Genomic DNA, 22,418 nt, shown 5'->3' with positions numbered 1-22,418 from the left:
TTATGCTTTTGTTCTCCTTATATTTTCAAAGAAAAACAACAACTCTCCACAGGGATTTTTTACCTTTTTCCCAAGTTACGTGGCAGGGAGAGAGGATCCAATTGCCTGTTTATAAACACCATGGTACTGAAGTTTCTTGAAAACAAGGAACTGATCTCAACAGCACTGAGTAAGAACCCTCTCCTTTAGAAATTTAAGTGAAATTCAGAACGAAGGGGGGGGGGGGGGGGGGGACATGGGAGAGTCTAAGAATGTCATGCACACACTGGAGCCTGCAACAGAGGAGAGCTTTCATCCACAATCTCTTACAAGTGTGGGGCTAGAAATGGCAAATGGGCTGAGAAGAAAATGTGAAGATTGACCAGACCCTACCAACGAGGGTCCATTTGCTGAGGGCACAGAACATGCCAAGCATAGGATGACTCTGTGAACAGCAAAGCTGCTGGAACCATCCCAGTGATAGCACGGGGTGGCCAGGGGAGATGCCAGGCAGAGCGAAAAGACTGCTCTGAGCCTCCCTGAGCAGCCCCTGCAGAGAGAAGGGGCAGGAAGCCCCCAGCTCCCTCCCACAGCCCGTGTGAAACCAGAATCGTGTGGGCAGGACGGATGCTGCCTTTCCCTGCCACAAGCACATACAAGCAGAGCTTTAGCTCTGCTGAGCACAATTAAACCTTAATTATTCGCCATGCACCTTTGTAACACAGTGCCAAATACCACCATGTCCAGTCCATCACTGTATTTTCCTTCCAGCTCCTCTTGTCTTCCTCCTACAGCTAGGTTTTGGGGTTTTTTTAAGTGATGGGAAGGAAAATCACAGATTACTTTAATTTCCCAAAGGCAAATACTGACATCAATGCAGGACCACTAAATTAAAGGATGGCAAATGCAAGGCTTCATTTTCAGCTGTCTGAACACCTGATCACAGCAAATACACCCATGCTCACATTCAGTAGCTGCTATCAGGCTATCAGCTTTGCATATGCAAGGTATGGAAATCTGCCTGCAGACACCTGTGTGTGCAACTGCAGGTAAAAGAGGCTGAAAGTGGGACAGGGTCTCTGCTCTTGAGGGGACTTTGGAGCACTGACCAACAAACAGGCGACAAAAATCTTCTATTTCCATGCAATTAACAGTGACAACATAACAATAAACCTCAACATTCAGTTATTACCAGCAAAACAAAGGTCTTTCAATAGCTGTTGAGCTGGAGTTGCAAAGGGATGATCCTGACAGCTCATGTTTTAGGTCTATCACCGAGCACACAATACAGGGATTGCCCTTCTCTATCTCCAAGATCTGGAGATTATCAACAAGAGTATTTTCTGTCTCCTACATGAACCCAATATAACTTGGCAGAAAACCCAGGGAACTGTGCCACTTTTACTGTTTACAGTTGTAAAGGAATAAGTTCATAGGCTGGTGCCAAGGAGGCAGGTTGGTGGCACTTCCCACATGGAAACATTCCAAGGGCCACCACAATGAGGTGCTGAGCAGAGGTTCCTCAAAGTAAGGCAGTGACACAGCTGAGCTTAGAACTGAGGCAGTGTCCCCCAGGAAGGAAAGGCCAGTGAAAAAGCAAGCCCAGGTAGCCCAGTGCACACCAGAGATTTGGGGTTGGCCCAGAAAGGAACAGAACAAGCACCAGGCAGAAATACAGAAGGAAAAACAAAAAGATTGGGCAGAGAAGCAACAACAGTTCTTTCAGTCTTGAGAAGTCTCCCAAGGCACAGCATTCACCTTCAGCTTTAATTAACCTCCCTAACAAATCTAGGCAGACTTTATGAATCATTTATGACTTTACATTAAGCAGCACAGTCTGCACATGGTCTGGAGGTTCTGTGTCCAGGTTACCCAGGGACCATCACTGCACAGCTACAGCAGGACAGCACTTAGGGGTAACTTAGGGGCAATCAATCCACTGGGCTGTGCAGCATCAGACAGAGCCCCCAGCACCCTGTTCACGGATCCAACTCAAGGAGCAGAGACCCCCAAAGCAGCTGGATCACTGTGCAAAGACCCCCTCTGCAGCTGTCTCCCCAGAACTTGCCCACTAACACACTTGTGTTGTTCTCCACTACTCAATGCTGGGAAACGTTTCTCGTTATTCACAGGTTTTATTGCATAATTCTAAACTTCTAAGAAATTATTCTGATTTGAGTCTCCATTAGGCGTGTCACTATTTTTAAAATACCTTCCTACTACATGTAATTCATTTGGTGTACTGCTGCTTTTCCATTTTTGTTCAATAGCTCTTTCTTCTTTCTAAAACCAGTCCACAGCAGATGAGATCATGAGCCATTAAAATCCATTAGTCCTCCAGACAGAAATCCATCAAGTTTCTCAACACCTCAGGTAGAAAGGGGAAAGGTCATAACTTTCTCCTACTACAACCATTTCTGTCAGACACTGAAGAGCCAAATACCATCCTTTTATCAACAGTTAAAAGTTAAGTCCTGGTGGTGCAGCAAAAGGCAACCTGATGGAAAAGTTTAGTTATTTATGATGCTTGATGACTAATAATGAGCACTGTAAAACTAAAACAGAAGGATTCTGGAGTGAGATGTGATCAGCACCTCGATGCCAGGAAGATGGGGTTCCACAACACAGAGGTACTGACCAACAGAACCAACTGCAAACCAACAGCTCTGCAGAGGGCTTGATTTACAGGCACCTTCCTCCTTCTTCCTTCCCTTCAACATCAAGGGTTGGAAAGACCTTTATTGATCTTTACTACACTCGGGACAGCTGGAACCCTAAAAAGTGGATGGTAGAAGTTTCAGGAAGGCTCACAGTGCTGGCTGTCCCTCAGGCTGCCACTCTGGTGTCACATCCCTACAGTACTGATCTCTCCTGAAGCCAATGTGACATCCAAGATCGTGCACTCCAAACACATCCCACACATCTCCACCTTTCCAACCAAAGGCAGCAAAGCCCCTCTGGGTGCCCAGCACATCTTACACCATCAGCTTTACAGAAAAGGAAAGCAATTATATGGGGATGGCAGGAGCAGAGGTAGAAACAGGGCTTTGGGTCTTCAAAAACCAGACCTAGCCCACTGCACAGCTTGGAAAAGTGCAAGGGAAACTTGGTAAAACCCACAAAAACATGTACCTGGACTCCACAGAAGTCCAGACATCAAGAAGAATCAATTGCTCCAAAGCACCAGAACTCTCAGTCTTTTCAGTGACTTTAAAGCCTTGAGCTAAGTGCACTGAGGGGCACACAACAGCACCCCTGTCAGCATCACAATGAATTCATTTATGTGCAGGATCAAGTTATCACCAATATTTCTGGCAAAACCTAAGATTTCAAATGGCATGTCTCAGGAGCATGCCAGTCTTTAGAAGTACAGCTCCCAACACAGCTCACATTCCAATTTAAAGTGTCAATCCCATTAGTCATCCTTAGTGAGGATACAAGAAGGAGAGATTAAATCCAGCAACTTTCAATCTTGGCATGGGCTGTAGCAGCATGGGGAAGCCTAAGCACCTCAGCTCTGATAATTCTTCCCAGATGTGGAATTAATCACAGTGACTTCCTTCCTCCTCTCACTTCCTCACCTGGCAGTTTCTTAGCACTGACATTATTAGGGACTAACATTTATACTCAGCCATTATTAATCCACCACATCCCCTCTCCATGTTGCAAGATGATCTGCCCAACGATTTGAGACAGAAGGATGAAAAGCAAACTATCAAATATGAGTGGCATCTCACAGGAGAGAACCTCCTTGGGATACAGGGAAAGATAAAAAAAAAGGTTTAAAAGTACTTTAGCCCACATGCTCCCTTCTCCCATTCCCTGCCAACCTCTTATGGGATTGCTCCATATCCCTGGTACACACATCCCAGAACATCATGTAAAAGCAGCAGCAGTTTCTGGCTGCATAGCCAATTAGATGCTTCCAAAGGTAGGTTAAAAAAAAAAAAAATTAAAAAAAGGAGTGCCAAGGCATGCACTCCCCCAGCATTCCTGAAGGTATGATGCTTGCTCCTGGTGTCCAGATGTTACTGCTCATGTCTCTGCTCCAGTCCCACGAGGTCCAGTGCTGGGAGCCACAATCAAGTCTTCAGGCAGCAAAAAGAATGTAGGTTGCAGCTGACAACACCCAGAAAGGACACGCCACTGCCAACATTTGCTTTGCCAAGTTAGATCATATCCTATTTGTAGAGTGGGTTTTGTTTATGGGTTTGGTTTTCTGTTTGGGGTTTGTTTTTTGTTTTTTTTTTGGTGGGAATGATGGAAGAGTGCAATCAAAATATTTCTATGAAAGAGCAGTTACAAAAAAGGGTGCAGAAGTGAGGTTTTTCAAGGGGAAGAACAGTGGGTTGGATATCAGTACCAAAAATAATAAGGAAAAAAAAATTGCCCTGAAATCCTGAGGCCAAGCATTACAATAAGAGACAGACTGTCCAAGACCAAGCAATTTTTAGTCCCATCACGTCTGTGATTAGCTTCCCTCATCTACCTCATGAGAGGGATGATCTCACTACCCACTTGTGACCATAAAGTCAGCTGTGACTCCAGCAATTAGGCTGAGCCAGGAAAGAGCTGAGCAGCCTTCCCAAGCCACCGGATGGTGACGAGGTGCTGTGTCACTGGGATGTGCTGACCCAGCCACCTGCCTCCCTCTGAAGGACAGGAGGCTCTCCTGAGGTTTTGGGTACAACTGGAAGCTGACAGGCAGCTTGCTGGCACCTTCCAGCAGCAGGCTGTCACATATTTCCTCTTTTCAGTATTTCTTTTTCCCTTTCTAAAGTGTGGGTTTAAGATGAGGAAGCAACGTGACCAAGATTTACCTTGGATTAAATAAACCAGAGAGTGGAGACACCCAGAAAGGGTATGTAGTGGGAAAGGTCAGAACATGGTTGGAGTGGTTTTGCTCACAGGTCAGTTGAGAACATAACTTGGTGCTGACCACATTTCCCATTCAAAACTCAGCATCACCCACAAACCTGCAGATAAACCTCCTGCTCTTCAAACAAAGCCTTTGCTGAGGATTGCCACAAGCCCCAGCACACGGCAATCCTGGGTAAGCCAAGAGCAGGACAGACTCACTCACAAAGCCAGTCATATTTAGGACAGCCTTTGCCATGTTCCCTCCTTGACAAATGTTTAGTTTCTTTGTGAATGGAAGGCCTGGCATTTTATCCGTGCCAGAGTGTTTTATATACAAACATACATGCTTTTAACTCCAGCACACTAATGTGTTTAAAGTATAAATTCCCTCCTGGAGAAAAGCACATCCCCACCTGGGTGGCACTGCTAATGCGGACCTCATGCTCCTCTTCCTGTGGACAAACAGCTCCTGCTGTGTAGGGGGGGACACATTCCCCTAATTCCCAAAGCAAGATTTTATTCACTCTGGGAAAACTCACATCAGTTTTAGTCTTCTACCTTAAGTCTCACCAGCTGAGGACAGAAATCTCTTGGATAGCATTTATCTCCTCTGAAAATAAAGCCAAATCACTTGCCTTCTTTAAAATTTACCAAGCCCTATAATACAAAGCCAAGAAGCCACTGAGTTCATGTCCTCTCAGCAACCCCCTTGGAGAGAAGTAAATGAAGATATCCAGCCTCTTTAATGACTGACCCACATTCAGTGAAGGGAAATATTACAAACACAGTTCCCTAAGAAAGATAATAAAAACCTCACATTGTTCAAGTCCTAATATATATTATACTGAAAGAGCCTGAGATAAGATTACAGTAGCAAGGAGTTCAATGGAACTATAAAATAAATCATAAAATGGTTTTGTTTGGGAAGAACCTTAAAGATCATCCAGTGTCAATCCCTTGCCACGGGCAGGGACACCTTCCACTATCCCAGGTTGCTCCAAGCCCCTGAAGAACTGATCCTGAACTGGAGCCGCTGACTAGATCTTGGCCACACCACGAACTGGGACTTTTCATGACTCTAAAAAACTCCTCTTGCAGCCCAGCAGAGTTTGAAAGGCTTCTGGGGCATTACCACACAGAGCAACATGAAACAGGGGGGGTGGCTTCGGATGCTGAGATAGAGAGTCTGAACAAGCACTGACCCACTGGAAAATTCACACTGAGAGATGGAAAGATCTGGTACTCTTCTAACACCTACAAGTTCTGGCTGTGGCTTTGAAGCAAGCCACAACACTGTGTATTGTAAAGAGCACTGTTCCTGTGGAAACACTTGCTTAATATTGTCAGAGATGGAGTAAGAAGAAATTATATAGGTGTTCAGAATTTAGCAACTACTTATTTACTGGCTAATATATATATATTCAAAAGAAAAAATAAATCCTTCTCTTATTGTTGACAATGAAAAACATTATCAGGCACTGAAAGAGCATCTTTTTGTGCAGCTGGAGTAATTAAAAAACAAAAAACAAAAAGAAGCAAACCCAAATTCCACAGAATCATAGAATGGTTTGGAATAGACCTTAAAGATCATCTCATTCCTACCCCACTGCCACAGGCAGGGACACTTTACCTAGACCAGATTGCTCCAAGCCCCATCCAACCTGGCATTGAACAATTCCAGAGATGAGAGATCTGCAAGTTTTCCTGCAAATGAAATTTCTTATGACCAGAACTATTAACGTAAAAAGCCAGTTTAGTCAACCTAGAAATGAACCACAAAACTTTTATACTGAGAAAACACCAATGAGCTTTTTTGAGGTCACAGAGATGTTTTCAGAGCAACCTTTCAGAAGCCAAACACGGGGACCCCAAAACCTGCAAGTTCAGTTACTCTTTTCTCACCTAATGGTTCATGTTCAAAACAGGAACAGGCGCTTCAAAATGTTACTAAAATAAGAAGTGCATTGCTTAAAAACAATGAGTACTGCATATGCATTGCTGAGGCAAAGTCTCTTTGCACTAAGCTTATTTATATATAGAAATAACACCAGTGACCTCGTATTAATCACAGACACAGCTTTCTCCATGACAAAGGGAAATGACAAACTTGCAAGGACACACCAGAAACTTTCTCAGATCACATCCACGTAAGCCAAAACATGTGACGACTTGAATGATCTTTGCTCCTCTTTGAAGAAATCCATTCAGATCCTGCAATATTCTTGACAAAATCAGAATTGTGCAATTCTAAAATGAATCGAGTGATGATTTTAGATATAGCTTCGATTCTCTGTTCTAAGGTGCTTCTCAAAATTTCTGAAGCTGTTAATTCTAAGAATTTTAACCAAGATAGCACTAACCAGAAAGAACATAACCAGCCAAAAGGGTTTCTCCTTGCTAGACATAGCACCAAGCAAGAACCGAAATGAGTGTGTGTCGTGTCCTGTCTGTGCCACAGCAGCCAGGAGTTCACAGGCAGCTCCACACCACAGCATGAACATCCTGCTCTCCTGCAGATATGAAGAGAGAGAGAGGAAAGCAGCCATGGCTCCCAACACCCCTTCAGGTGACCTCAGAGCAGGGCTTGATACGTTTCCAACTGGGGTCATCGGAAACTGCTGCGAAAGCACAGGGTTGATGATGGTTTAAGATGAAGGAGGGTAAATATCAGAGATTAGGAAGAAATTCTTCCCTGGGAGGCTGCGAGACACAGTTTTCTCAGAGAAGCTGTGGCTGCCCCATCCCTGGAAGTGTTCAAGACCAGTTTGGTCAGTGACTGGAGCAACCTGGTCTGGTGGGAGGTGTCCTGCCCATAGCAAGGGTTGGAACTTTGACGAGCTTTAAAGTCCCTTCCAACACAAACCCTTCTGTGACTTTACAAACTGATAAATCATTAACCAAGTTCTTCAGTAGATAAAAAATACAGGAAAAAGCCATCCTGGCATCAAGCTTTTGACCAAAAGCAGATTAAGGGCCCCAGCTGCCCCAAAATTCCGCTGCCGCCTCCTCTTCCGGTCGCCACCACTCCCCTGCAAAGGCAGCGCAGTGGACGGTTGCTTTCGCACGACTCCAAAACCACAGCAACAGCCCCCCACAGTGACTTGCCTGGCATTTGACTGATGGTTTCCTTAGCAAGCTCAGCTGTGAAATGGGGCAGGCAAGAAGCAAAGATGCCAGCAGGAAGCTCTCTACCCCTCCTGCTGCACAGCAACTGCCCATGGGGCAGAGGTGGGCAAAAACCTGCTGGGTGCCCTCCTAGATTTGCCCTGTACAAACTGCCCTGCTGAAAAAATGCCCCATCACATTTAAGCCCAAAACTCATTCCTACACTGGATGACTTCATAAGTATCAGATTAGCCCAGATAGAAAGGTTCATACTAGCACATGAACCTATTTTGTCTACAAGAGGCTGAAAAACACTCTGTGAGGATGTGCAGCACAGCTTGGATTTTTGATGCTTTATTCCTGATCCTCCAGAATCCAGGACTCTGCTCTTCATCTCAACACTGTCACTCCCAGAGGATGACAAGGCCCTAAGAATGTGGATGCAGTGAGTACCTGCAGAGACAGCTCCTGACCAGTAAATACGAGGGGGGTTCCACTGTCCTTCAGGCAGAGCTGGAGATCTCAACCTGTGCAAATGCCCCAAAGAAACTTTTATCTATTGCTGTACCACTTTTTTTTAAATCTAGATCACACCCTTTTTGTCCCTCAAAGAGAAAGAATAAAGCTCCACTTGGCTCGTTTAGAACAGCTCTAGACCTTACTCCTTTCTTGGACATGAGCAAAATGAATTTGAAGATCTAGGTTTTGGTAAACCATTCAGCAAGAAGCAAGCAGAACATGTTCCCTTCTAGAATCAAGGAAACAGGGGAAAATACCATCTTTATTGGCAAGACAGGCAAGACTCAAGTTAATTATTTGAAAGCATGGTGCAAATGAGTTACTATCATTAGTAACTCATTGGATTATTTAAGAGGGACTGATTTTTGAGAGGAAGATGGCTTATCTTTTCCACCCAGCTCTGCTCCACTCTAAGCTGAGAACATCTGAGTTGCTTGTGGAGTAGCTACTAAATGACCACAGTTATGTCCCATTACGTAAAAGACAACAAAATAAACCAGCATTACTTCTTAGGTGCCACATCAGGAACAGGGGACAGAAACTTCTAAATAAGGAAACTGAGTGCAGGGTCATTTTCAACCATCTCCAGTAACTCGTCCTCCCTCACAAGCCAGTCTTGTGAGCAGTTCTTGGCAAGTACCCAAAGCTGGACTTTTTACTGCTTCTGAGTAAACAGATAATGAAGTGATAAGCATGGGGCTCCATGTAGAAAACTGATTATCAGCAGCAATACTCCCACCAAGCCCCATTAAGAGATGGAGGCTCACCCTACACATTCAACACCACTGTAGTTTTTGTATTAACAGTGTGCTCCAAAGACTGGCTTTGACCAGAAATCCCACCATGGATTTGGACCACATGGGAACACCTTCTTCACACAGTTATATTTTCCTCCAGGCTCATGAGCAAACTGCCTTAGAGAATAAATTTTCACTGAATACATTAATGTGAGACGCCTCAGCCTGTGAATGACCCAGATAATAAACTCATTGACAGAAGCAAATTTCTTCCTCTTTCTCAGAGCACCATGGGCACTCGCTGTGCCCAATAAATAATGTAGAACCCAGCCATCATTATCAACTCTCGTTGCATGCAAGAAGGGGGAAGGAAACCTGTCCAGTTCTTCTCCCAATTAGCCAGTGCAAAGCTGGCAGAGTAATTCCATCGAAGCCATGGGGAATCCACTGACGTAAACCTCCCAAGCAGAACAGCAGAAGCAAACACCAGGCTCCTGTTCTGCTGCTGGAATCTCACAGAAGGCACAGGCAAACTTTTAAAAAAAAACAAGTGAGAAAGGAAGATGGCAACTTTCACATTGATGTTATTAAAAAATTGATGCCAGAAAGAAGTGAGGTATGGAGAGCTTCACATGTGTGCCAGTTTACATGTGAGGGAAAGATAACATTTAAAGCATGTAAAATTTAAAAGAATTGAAGGATATGATGTAGAAGAAAATGTTCAGTAAATCAATCCCAAATTTCACTACCTGGAACTTTGTTTCTGTTCTGCTCTTCAGTCCTGAGGAAAAGGCCAACAACCTACACGTCCTTGTTTACCAAGAAAGTAAATGCAGGACAAAGTAGGAATTCAAACAGGATAAGCTAGTCTTTCATTAGTCATTCCTGATTTAGACAACCTTTGTTTTTCTGAAGGAGCAAAGCCCAGAACTGAATACATTTAGCATGGGATGAGCACACTGACCAGTCTAGGTGGAGAGAATCCCTCTAGGAACTAACTCACACATTGACAAGCCAGCTCCAACGCTATCAGAGACAGCAATAATTTGCAACGATTTTGCAGATAAAAGCACTTTGGAGCACAGACACCCCATGCTGACTTTTACTGTCATAGTTAAACTGTCATCCCATCCTGACTGTGGAGACAGCCAGCTCCAGAGAGCTGCCACAACCCCAGATGATCCCTCTGACAGTGCACTTCTCCCTCTGACTCACACCCACAGCACTCAGCACCACTACAACTGGTCCTGCTTGAACCTACTACAGCATCTCTAAAGCTGTGAATGATGGCAAACATTTTTCTATCCAAAAATGACAGAAGGATTCCCAAACTAAGATGCCAGTGCTATCACAGGAGGTTTAAGACACTAAATTTAACAAGTGGAAATGTACATGAAGACTTTAGTTTACAAGGGATGTCTTGCTTACATGACAGAGTAAAATTAAATGTACTCATGAGAAAAAATGCAAAAGACTGTGTTATGCTAAAATACGACTAATGACAAAGGAATTAAGAAAAAAAAAACAAAACAGAAGCAAGCAAAGGCAAAACTGAAACCACAGAGCAGGCCAGAGAGAGAGCTAGAAACCAGAGGTGCTGTAGAGAGGTGTGAGCTGCTTTTTCACACCAAATGAGACCAGCTGGCAAGTCAAAATCCTGTCTCTGAGAATGGCTGACATAGAATATATGAGAGAAAGGCAGGAAAAACACCACAGTGTCAGATATGGAGGTACCACCTCAAACCTCTCCTCAGCTCCTGGATGCACATCATCAGACAATCTGTCACTGAGATTCTTACTATTAGATCTAAAGTCCTGGGAAAGCAGAGAAACACAGCCTGTTTCTCACATCCTGTCCCTCACTCGCCTCATTCTGAGAGATTACTGGGCTTTACTGATCTGTTAAATGATTTCACACTGCAAATGATTGTACCGATCTTTTTTTAAACACACAGCAGACACGCAACACTCATACAGCAAATCACACATTTAGAAATGTGTCTTGCATGGATGCATTTTCCTTCTCCCCCCATTATGACAGAAATATCTGTTCTGCAATAAAAAGTTTAAAAAAAAAAAAGAGAGAGAGAGAGAGAGAAATTCCATCATGTTGGTTAAAAAAATAGATAATTTATTCTATCTCCCATTTCACAAACTGAAGTCAGCTACCAAAGCTGCACAACTTGTGCTTCTGCACCAATACTTCATCTCCTGCCCGTCCCACAGAAAGGAGACACCTCCTGGAAGGAGTCCGGAGAGCTGCCACTGTATCACTGATACAAATACAACCAACTCACGAAACTCAATACTTACGAAACTGGGCAGGGGAACACCAAGAAAAAGCCCTTGTGTAATGCCATCTAACAGATTCATACCTCCCTCCCTCCTTCTTCCCCTGCCAACATTTTTTCATACTGGCAAAGCTCCTGGGTAAGCAGAGTCACAGCAGCTGGGTTTCAGTGCACTGTGAGCTGGGCTGACCCAAAGGGCAGGTCCACACCACAGGATGGAGCACAGAAATTCCCATCCAGAGCCAGTGGAGGTCCAGCCAGCAAGTGAAAATCTTATCCCAGACCTGACATCCCAAACACCCCGCAGGGTGTTTACAGCCCAGGATTGCAATATTCCCCAGGATGGGCTTGATTGCTTTGCAGTGTGGCACTCAGAGGAGACAGCCTGGGGTGTAACATCCATCTGTCAGACAGGACACAGGCATCCCCTGTCTCTCTGCATCTCTCCATCAGGACACAGAGCACCGGTGGGCTGGAGGCTTTCTGGAGGTGCAGGGGGTCTCACAAGAAAGACTAGCCAAAAAAAAAAATGTTACCAGAACAAAACTCTTCTGCCTGCAACCTGCCCCAGATTAGAGGAGCCCCAGGACAGAGCAGCGCAGGGAGCGGGGCCATCAGCCGGTCAGACTGCTCTGGCAGCCTGCGGGATAGATCTGGACATTGATCAAATGCCTCTGGTCTAGCACAACAAGGGCACAAAAGGTCTTGCAGGGGCAGTGAAAAAGCAATTTTTTCCATCACCTTGGGCCCGGGACAGACACTGAACATCAAGAACACAGGAGTTGCTGAGGGTTGCTTGTTCCCACATGGCATCGTGCTAACGCGACAAAAGCTGGTTCCCATCTGCTCCTGGTGCTGGCTTCTGAATTAAAGCAGGATGGTTTCCTCTGCAATTGACCTCCCTAAGTGATGAGAACATCTCATGATATCAAAGCATTACAAAAATATCATTGGCATTGCAGAAATACAGTTGTTTGTCTGGCTTACCCTAAGTGGCTTAGCAATGTTAATTGGGCGCTTCTGGATGCTCTTTGTTTCAGATGCACATTTATCTTTGATATCATTATTATAAAGCAGGTCTTTTCCCTCACAACCAGGCAGCAAAAAAAGGGCATGGCTTGGGAGAGGAACAACCACGTGGTGATCTCCACCAGGACACGGCGCCAGGTTAGTTATCCAGGACTCCAGCCTGGGTCCAGCACGGCCCCACAAATAGCACAGGGGTGGAGCAGGCAATCAGAGCTAAGATTGCTCATTGTCTCCAGAAGAAATTAAATTTGCAGCATGGTCTGACATGTCTTAACTGCATGCCTAAATAGGATGAAATCTGGGAGGCAAGAAGGTACGATGGCTGATCCAGAATCCTTCTAAAAGCTGCCAGTAACTCATTTCATGTGGTAACTCTGCTGTTCATCTTTTTCTCCATGGTTACACAAAAGGTCCCCAGTTTCCTGGCTGTATTAGCAAAGCACAATAGCTAAAGCCTAAAACATCAAAGGAGCTTTGATAGTCTGTGAAGAAAGGGTGGGAGTCTTATTCACTTCAGTAAGGGATATGTTTTTCATATTGAATTACCCTGTAAATCAGTAGACTTTCTAATGGCATTTCAATAGCTCAAATGGCCCCCTTGACGATCCGTTCTGCAGAGTTTATTGCCTATAAGCTCAATATGGCCAGAAACCAAATCATTACTCAGAAAATACTCCAAACAGAAAGCCTCTGACAGCCTGGGTGAAATGTGCTTTACTAAAAGACCCGTGGAAAAAGCTAAATATAAACCACTAACAGGCTGAGGCGAGGCCTGCAGGGCTCAGGGCTGGGGACAGAGCTTCCTGGGGTGCTGGGCTCGCTTGTGCTGCGGTCACCCTGCTGCCCCCTCCTCCTCCTCACAGCCTTTCTGCAGAAAGCACCCCCAGGGCTGTGGGTGCAGGTCTGCAAACATCTTCTCATGAGCTTCTAATGTGACCAACACTGCCAAAGGCAACATGAGCATCAGCCCTTGGCTGCCTCTTCTCCCTCCAGCCAGGGCTGGTTCAGCAGCAATATTATTAGTAGGAATGTAAAGGTACCCCTGGCATCAAAGTCAGCCCCCCACTCCAGCCAGCCATATGAACAAGGGCTTGACAGAATCACAGAACAGTTTGGGTTAGAAGGGACCTTAAAGACCACCTAGTTCCACATCCTCTGCCATGCACAGGGACATCTTCCATGAGACCAGGTTGCTCCAAGCCCAATCCAGCCTGGTCTTGAACACTGCCCAGGATGGGGCATCCACAGCTTCTCTGGGCAACCTGTGCCACCCTCATTGTAAATAACTTCTTCCTTATATCCAATCTAAATCTCTCTTTATCAGTTTACCCTTTTGCTGTCTCTCTATACCTTTGTGAAAAATCCTTCTCCAGCTCTATTTTAGCCCCTTTAGGCACTGGAAGGTGCTATAAGGCCTCCCTTTTGCCTTCTCCAAGCTGAAAAGCCCCAAATCTCTCAGCCTGTCCTTAGAGCAGAGCTGCTCCAGCCCTTTGAACATCTTCATGGCCTTTTCCAAACTCCCTCCAAAAAGCCCATGTACTTCTTTTACTGGGGCCCCCAGGATGGATGCAGTACTCCAGTGCATCATCCCAGCCACCCTCAGGTCACTGCCACTGCTCTTGGTGGCAAGACCTGCCAAAGAGTGCCCATTATTCATGTGATCATTTCCCACCAGGTCACTGCAGCACCTGATTGCCTCAACTCTGTCCTGCCTTGTCCTCCTGGAACTCTGGCTCTTCCCCAGGCACAGAATTCCCCCCCCTCAGCCACAGTCCCAGATGAATGCAGTGACAACATCTCTGAAGGGGACAGAAACACTGTCAAAAGAGCCAAACCCACACCTTGCTACACTCAGTTCAAAGCCAAGACATGAACTCCAGTCCCACACCCCCCTACTGGCCCCCATCACTGGAATCTGGCTCTTCTCATGCTGGGGTCAAATCTTCCCAGCTAAACACACTCTCAAGCAAAATATCCGTGTTCTCCAAAGATTCTCACAGTTGTCACCCAGGCCTTCTGTTGGGGAAGAGCAAGAAACAGGACTCCAAATAGCTCAATTTCTGATGCTGACACAGGGCAGTACGTGTGCAGCTCTTTGTGACAGTCACCTGTCTCATCTGCCTCCATCAGAACAACTGTTTTTAGCATCACACCCCCTCACACTGTTAAACACCTGACAAACAGCAACAATTTTTCTCTTAGTTATTACAGCCTTTGTTTTAGGCTGCAGGGCACTCTCAGGTAACTGTGGCATGGGATTCTGTTGGCATTTTGAAGGGTCTGTTCACAGGGCCAAAGGACAACTATATGCTAAAGGAAAGAAAGAAAAGCTGAAATTCCAGTAGTTTTCAAACCCATCTTAGCTCCTGCAGTGGGTGTTTCTCTCCACATGTCCTATTCAACATAATAACTGCATATTAGTAATAACAATTACAGAAACAACTTAAAGCTTCCAAAAAGTTAAAGAACAAGCTTGTTTTACTCAAGGCTAAATAACATGCAGTGTGACCTTCATGCCAGAGATCTGCACTGTGTACATCACTGTCATGGAAGCAGAAGTCAAATGGACTTCACCCCAGCCTGCTCCTGCCCTGTGGAAGGGGAAACCATTTATTCCAGCTTGACAAGCTTAATCCATCTCTGCATTTGGGCAGACACAAAATACTGCGCCACAAAATCTCAAGAGCTATAAAGTATTTTGGCTTCTTGAAGCAACTTTTGCCCACCTGAAGAAGTCTGCAGCCAGGCAGGAGTCAAAAGAAGCAGCAACTATATCATATTTGACCTGCAGCATCCTGCCTCTCTGCCTTGGTCATCATGCTCTGGAGAGAAGGTGACTTATCTTTTAATTCTTGAACTTAACGTTCAACAAATACAATTGTATATAAACATACTGCCTTAAGAAAGAAAAAATTCATAGGGAAGGATACAGGCAAAAGAGCTGAAGTGAAGGAACACACAAAAATTGCCTTTATCTCTTCCTGCACACAAGCAAATGGCAACAAACTCATCAGGAAGTTGCGACTGGCTCATTAATCTTACAGCCCATCTGTTATGTGATTTCCTTGAGTGTACTCTCATGATTTGCTACTTCGAGATCAAGGTTTAAATTTCTGCTCCTTGTTAAAGTCTTAGAAATTATGGCATCTCCACCCAGGGACTACCAATTTTTACAATCATGATTAAATAATTCCCTTGTAACAATGCCATTCAGTATCTGTAAAGAGTGTTTCCCAAGGTTAAAAATTACTTCAGCTACTACATAAAACTCATAGGAATAATCCTAGGTATTGTAAACATCTCCCATTTCAGCTACACTGAATACTCCATTTGTTTCGCTGATATATGACAGTTTTCTACACTGCACTCAGAGGCAAAGAGGAGATAATACCCTTTAAAGGCGCATACATCATGTAAAAAGATCCTAGCACAGGCTAGAGCAAAATTAAATGCTTTCAAGAGGCCAGTTCCATCCCTGATGTAAACCCCAGCAAACAGCTCCAGAGAGCAGGCAGCTCAGCTCCCTCCTGCCCTGCACCTGGTCATGCACACCTGTGTAAAATGCAACCATTCAGGTTTGCACAACCTCACACCCACACAGGCAAACTCCTGCCAGAGACAGAGCACGGGGAGATGGTGCTCAGCTCTGACTGCGTTAAGGTACGCTGAAGGCAGGGTGGCATTTCACTGACAACGTTAATAAAAACTACTTTGCTGAAACCTGACAAGTAAATATAAGAAAGGGGAAACAGCGAGAAGGATCTTGAAGTTAATGAGCTCTTGCAAATTTGATCTGGAGAAAGTCAGTCAAATGTGTGTAACAACTAACATGCGAATTAGAAGATATCCAGACCGTGCTGATGTATTTACTAGAAAGGCTTTGGAAAACAACCCAAAGAGTTAGAAGGAAAAGGGTCAGTTTTGAAAGCCTCTGAAACATGAATTTTAAAGCAAGCCATGAGCAGAGAACACCGTCCCAGCAGCCAGTGGGATGACTCAGGTGCAGAAGCATTACTGGTGAGACAGCTCATGTCCATACACTTACTCATCTGCATAAGTGTTCAGGGTCATAATTGCAGTGATGTACCTGCAAGTCATCGGGGAAGCTCTTACACACCAACTGCTCCTCCTTGCCTCTCACTGAAACTTCCTACAGTTCTCACAAGAGGTGCTGAGCAAGGTTACAACTAATCACTTCTTTTGGGGGTTTTTTTCAACATGAAAAAATCCATGTTTATAAACAGAGCAGCATGAGCCTGAGAACTGATGCCAAGACTGCCACAGGTAACTCCTGACAGCTCCCTCTCAGGAGGGGAACTCAGGGAGCAGAAGCAGTCAACTGCCCTGTTTTCCTGTTATTAATCATTTGGATTTTACCAAAATACTGTGTTTTTCCTGTTTCTGAAAGATGAACATAAAAGTCCTATTTTAAATCAAAATGAAAAATTGTGCACAGCCAAGTAAGCATAAGCCAGGTTAAACTTGGGAGGATTCACCAATTTTCCTCCCACTCGATTCCCTCCTTAGCTGCCCATCTGTGCTTTTATTTTGGGGATGGAAAAAGGACAGAATATAGGATTTTAAAGAGGAGGTGTTTCAAATCATCTACATTTCCTAATGGTGCTTTGCATTGTGCCAGCAGCTCATAGACCTTGGGTTAGTACACACCAGCATTTCCTATCCTTCTGATTACACAGACTCCCGTGACAGCCTTGCTGGATTTATCAAGACATATTAAATTATCAGGGCAAGATGCTGTTCCCTGTCATCATGTGATGCAGGCTGCACGCTATGTGAGATACTAACAAAGCAAATCAGAAGGGAGGGGAGAGAGAAAGGCAACAGAAGACAAACATTTGCTCATTTCCCCACTAAATCCACCCCAGCTCTAAGTTTCAGACATTCATTTAAAAGGAGAGCAGCACCTCTTAGCCTCTGTCTACATGCCCAGATACAAAATCAGTTTGCATCAATCTAGTTAAAAGAATTCATTGATTTCCCACCCCATTCCACCCATCATCTCACAGGTACAGGAGCTCAAAAAACACATGTCTATCCTGCAAGGATTAGAAACTTTTCTCTCACTAAAGACCAGATGAGTATTTCAGGCCACAGTCTGCATCTGCCCTAAAAATCAGCACTGCAGGATGGCCTAAATGAAAGAAATGTAGGTGCATTCACCCCAGCAGCAGCGTTATGACAGGTATTGTAGTAATGTAAATAAAGCCACCACCTCTGCAGCAGAGCAGTCCCACCCCACCTGTAGCCAGCTCCAGTGTGAACAGGACTCCAGCCTCTCTAGGGACAGGGCCTCTTCAACAGCAAACATCCCCAGCAACTCAAACATCAATAAACCCCTCAAAACCACGGTGCTCTATCCCAAGTTCACTTCTTTGCCTTGCCCACAGGGGTCTGTTCTGTACTGGAAACTGTTTTAGCACAAATCCCAGGAGCAGATACTTTCCAGGGGCACAGGTAGCCTGGGAAGCTGAGTGTGCATCCACCAGGCAAAGCTGTGACCTCAGCTCTGGCTGGGCTGGCAGGAGCAACACCTCAGCTAATTGGAGACTGCCTGGGACCCTTCTGTCTGACACAAAAATCCCATCAGGGACTGTCTGAGAGAGAACACCTTCAGTGCATGAACCTCAGGTCTGCCCGTAAGTTACCTAAGCAAAACAGCCCCAATATACATTTATTAATCATTGCCTGTGATCACCCCAAAGGTGTAGCATCACATCTCAGCCACAGACACCGGCTGAGAGCAGAAAGTCCCAGCATTCTCCCCAGTGATAGGATCTAGCTATCTACCTATCTGTTCTCTACACTGTCAGCTCTCCTTCCTCAACATTTGGTTTTATTGTGGTGGTTATCTGACCGCATATCCTGAACTTCTTGGCCCCAGAAAGTTTATACCCATCACAGCCTTGAACATTCTCAGCTCTTCTGCACCTTCTCTACTCAGAATAAATACCTAAATACCTTTTTTTTTACTAACCTAACTCTTACCAGCAAACTGTCTGGATCAGTGCAGTCACCTCCTCCTCCTTTACAAGACTGGAAGCAAAGGTACAACTTCAGAGCCTGTATTGTTTCTCTCACCATCATAACTAACCCATAAATGAGTTTCTCTGGGCTGAATACAAGTGACATTTACCTGGAAATAACCTGGAAACAGCTCAGAGTGAAACTGCATTGACCCCGAGCAGGGGTGTATGTAACAAACACAAGACTAGTCCTGCCATTCTGCTAAGAAGTCAAAGAAATCCCCATGCACACATCAAACTATTGTGCAAGCATGTGTGGAGCTGGGCAGAAACACATCCAGCCCAGGTACCCGAGTCTCCCAGTGCACCTCTGTGTGTGCTGAGCAAAAGGAGGAAGGAACACCTTTGTGCGAATTTGCTGGTGTAGTCTGCAAATTATGTATTACAGGTCTTCTCTCTGTTCATTTACAAAGAGGAAAAGAGACTTCACAGCCCTCCACTATATTGTCCTCAAGCTACAACAGCTGGGGGTCCTCAGGGTCTCTAAGGAACAGCAGCCGAGCAAATGCGAAGCGGAGGGGCTCAGGAAGATGGGTGAGGAACACACCTGTGTGTACCTGCAGACACACACCGGGCTGCCTGTCTGCGGCACAGGCGTGCGAGGACAAGCCCCGGCCCCGCCAGGGCCCTTCATTCATTCCCAGAGGAGTCTCCCGGCTTCTCCCCGGGACTCCCGGTACTCACCCAGCCCTCGAAGGTGTCGCTGGGGGCGGCGGAGCGCAGCAGGTCCTGGAAGTGCAAGGTGCAGTTGGCCACGAAGTCATCGTAGCCGATGGGGGTGTCGTGGAAGACGGAGAGCTCGATCTGATGCCCGTCGGTGACCGTGGCCGAGAACTCCTCGTTGTAGGTGGGTTTGTTGGTCTTCTGCTTGGTGCTGGTCTGCCCCACGCGCACCTGGTCCACGCTGACGGTGACATAGGGGTCCAGGAGCTGGTAACCCTTGCGGAAAAGGGAGTGCCGGAGCGACCAGCGGGTGGGCTGCAGCCCCACCGCCTCCCCGATCCGCACCTTCAGGTACCCGCTGAACTTCATCGCCGCGGACATGGCCGCGCCCCCGGGGCGCCCGGGAGCCGGGAGGAGAGCCAGAGCCCGCTCCCGGGAGCCGGGAGAGGCACCAGCCCCTCCTGCCGCTCCTCCTCAGGGGGGGCCGGGCGGCACCGCGCCCGCCCCCGGGTCCGGCTCCTGCTCCTGCTCCTGCCGGGGCTCCGGCACCGCCCCGTCCCCGGGTTCTACCGGGGCTCCGGCACCGCCCCGCCCGGCCCGGGCCGCTCCTGCCGCGGGCAGCGCCGCGATCCGCCTCGGGAACACCTGGGCGGGAGAGGAGGAGCCGGGCGGGGAGGGATGGGCGGGGAGCGCACGGCTCTGCCCGTCCCGCCGCTGCCCAGGTGAGGGGCGAGGAGCAGCCCCGGGAGAGGACACAGCTCTGGGGGTGAGCTCTGAGACACCTCTGAGGGGCTCCGACCCGCCCTGGGGCTCTTCAGCACCTCCCGGGCAGGGCTGGGGCTGCTCCCGCCGCTCAGAGATGCGGCCCCTCAGCGGCTGCACCGAGAGAGGAGAGGAGAGAGCCAAAGCAGCGCTGCCTCCTCCGCACACCCTCTGCCTCCTCCGCACACCCTCTGCCTCCTCCGCACACCCTCTGCCTCCTCGCCCTTGGTGCCGGCGCCTCCCTCATCGCCCCGCCGGGAGAACGTGCGCGGAGAACATAAGGATGTGTTGGCTTTGCAGCATTGGGATGATTCCGCCGTTTTTTGGGGGGTTAATTGAGGGTGATTTACGTGCCCGGCCCTCGGCGGGGTTCGTTTTTAGGGTGGGTTTTTTCGCACTTAATAAAGTCGGGATTTTAATTGCTTTGCGGATTTCGCAGCGGAGCGGTGCGGGCTGGGCGGAGAACAATGAAATGCTGCTTTCCCCGTGGCTTTGTTCAGCCGGCGTCATCTGAATTGGGCTGCACTCCCTGAGATGCGGCCCTTTGAGTGTCCCCACCACACTGGATGGTGCCAAGACCGGCTGACAGCTTGCAGCCTTTTTTTTTATGTGTTTCTTTCATTTTCTTTTCTTTTCCAGACCCCTCCTCTCCCCTCAGCGCTGCCATCTTTCACATTCCCTCGCAGACTGTCTCTCTTTTCTCCCATCCCCTTTCCTCCCTTCTCCACGTTGTTTCCCTCTTCTGGAACCCCAAGTTTCGCAGGAGCACCAAGCCCAGGCTCCTTCCAAGCCTCAGACAGAGCAGGTTGTCTCTGGTTGCCTCCTCTGGAGGAGAGCAGGTGGAACAGGTTCAGTGATGTGATCACTCCTCACATGGAAGCAACTCTTCTGTTCTGCCAGAAAAACTTGTAGACTCCTAAATCAGACTTCTGACAGGTCTCCTTTCAAGGCTTTTAAGTTCCTTGCTCTGTCACTATTAACTGGAGAAGACAAGCGTTTAAGATTTTTTTTTAATTTTTTTTTTGAGCTTGGTTAGGACAGCTCATCCTGAGGCAGAATACAGGCTTAGCTTTAAAAATTGCCACCCCAGGTTCTGAGATTTTGTTTCCAGAAGTGGCTGGCTCCAGATCTTTTAACAGCAGGTATGGCCAAGTAAACACAGAGTACTCGCTTCTCATAAAAGACTTGCAGATTTAGGATTTTTGTGTTGATGTTCCTTCTGAAATGCATTTTAGCATTAGCTGTGATTATTCCAGGTAGTTTTATTTTCCCTGGTTTTAATCTTCATACCTTCTTGGATTCCAGTATACCACAGCAGTGAGCTGGTCAGAAATAAATATTTTCTTTTATCACCTGTATATCTGCTACTGCTTTCATGTCTAGATTCATCCCTTCTTTTTTCATGACACCATAAAATAAAAAAGTCCCTCATTTACCTTTTCCAGAGCACCAGTATCTGTCCTTTTATACTTTCACCACTTCTGTCCCTCCTAGTTATGAGCTGTCCCTTGAAGCCAGGGCAGGATCCATCATGGGCAACCCAGAGTTCTTAGGAGACTTCACCAGGACTCACTCAGGGCTGCAAAGGTTTAAAGACAGCCTAAACTTTAAAGCACCCAGCACTGGTGCCCAAAGGACAAGGCTGAAGGCCTTAGAGAGGCTGGAGCACTCCCTCTCTAAATTCCAAATCATCAAATATAGATTTTACTTGGCTTAGAGCCTTTTCAAAGGGCTCAGTGCAATGGCAGTGAATAATGTTTGGCACTAGGAGACTGGAGTTAAGAGATAAACATGAATTACAATCACAGACTGCTACAGGACTGTCAAATTTTTTCTTTACCTTTTCCTCAGTTTTCTGAGCAGGCAGAGATGAAAGTCATCCCAAGCTTTACTTGTTAGAAGTAGTGGCTGGCTCACATATTTACTGTCAGAAACAGGGAGAAGACAAAAATCTGCTGGTTAAAGGCTCAGGCAGTGACATTTCCTTTGCTTAATCACAGAAGGTGATTTACTTTGCTATGCTGGAGTTTCATCTATAATAGCAACAGGAATGAGGACTTAAAGAACTTTTTCTATACAGTGGTTCATTGGGATCTCATGTCATAACATGATTGCTCTACCCAGACTTCAAAAAAAAACTTAGCAAGTTTTAAAACTCATGGAAAAAAAGCAGGTGAGCTACAGTTTTAAGTATTTCTGGTGAACAGCAGTGCTAGGCAGTTTTCTGCTGGAGGGAAAAAAAATCAATCCTGTGGACTCATATGATGTGAATCTAATTAATTTTGTTTATCCACTCAAACCAGTCTGGAACAGATCATCTCAAACAGCATCTGAACACACCCCTATCCTGAACTCCCAGCCAAAGCCCAAATGTCCTGTTCTCAAAGAGAACTGAGCAGCGACATGAAGTCAGAACATACCCTGCCTAC

General features: G+C 46.3%; 1 protein-coding gene across 1 annotated transcript in view; it reads right to left on the bottom strand.

Moving 5' to 3' along the window:
- PRKCH (protein kinase C eta) overlaps window positions 1–19,608 on the bottom strand; it is a gene marked incomplete at its 5' end in the record, with an annotated part of 114,713 nt that extends 95,105 nt beyond the window's left edge. The window contains one exon of the mRNA XM_083862663.1: window positions 19,249–19,608. Coding sequence (XP_083718789.1) covers window positions 19,249–19,608 — 360 coding nt within the window. The remainder of the gene's footprint in view (window positions 1–19,248) is intronic.
- Window positions 19,609–22,418: the final 2,810 nt, after the last annotated feature.

Source organism: Zosterops lateralis (genome assembly GCF_965231275.1).
Source record: "Zosterops lateralis genome assembly, chromosome: 6".
Taxonomy (NCBI): domain Eukaryota; kingdom Metazoa; phylum Chordata; class Aves; order Passeriformes; family Zosteropidae; genus Zosterops; species Zosterops lateralis.
This window is presented reverse-complemented; position numbering and strand designations above follow the sequence as displayed.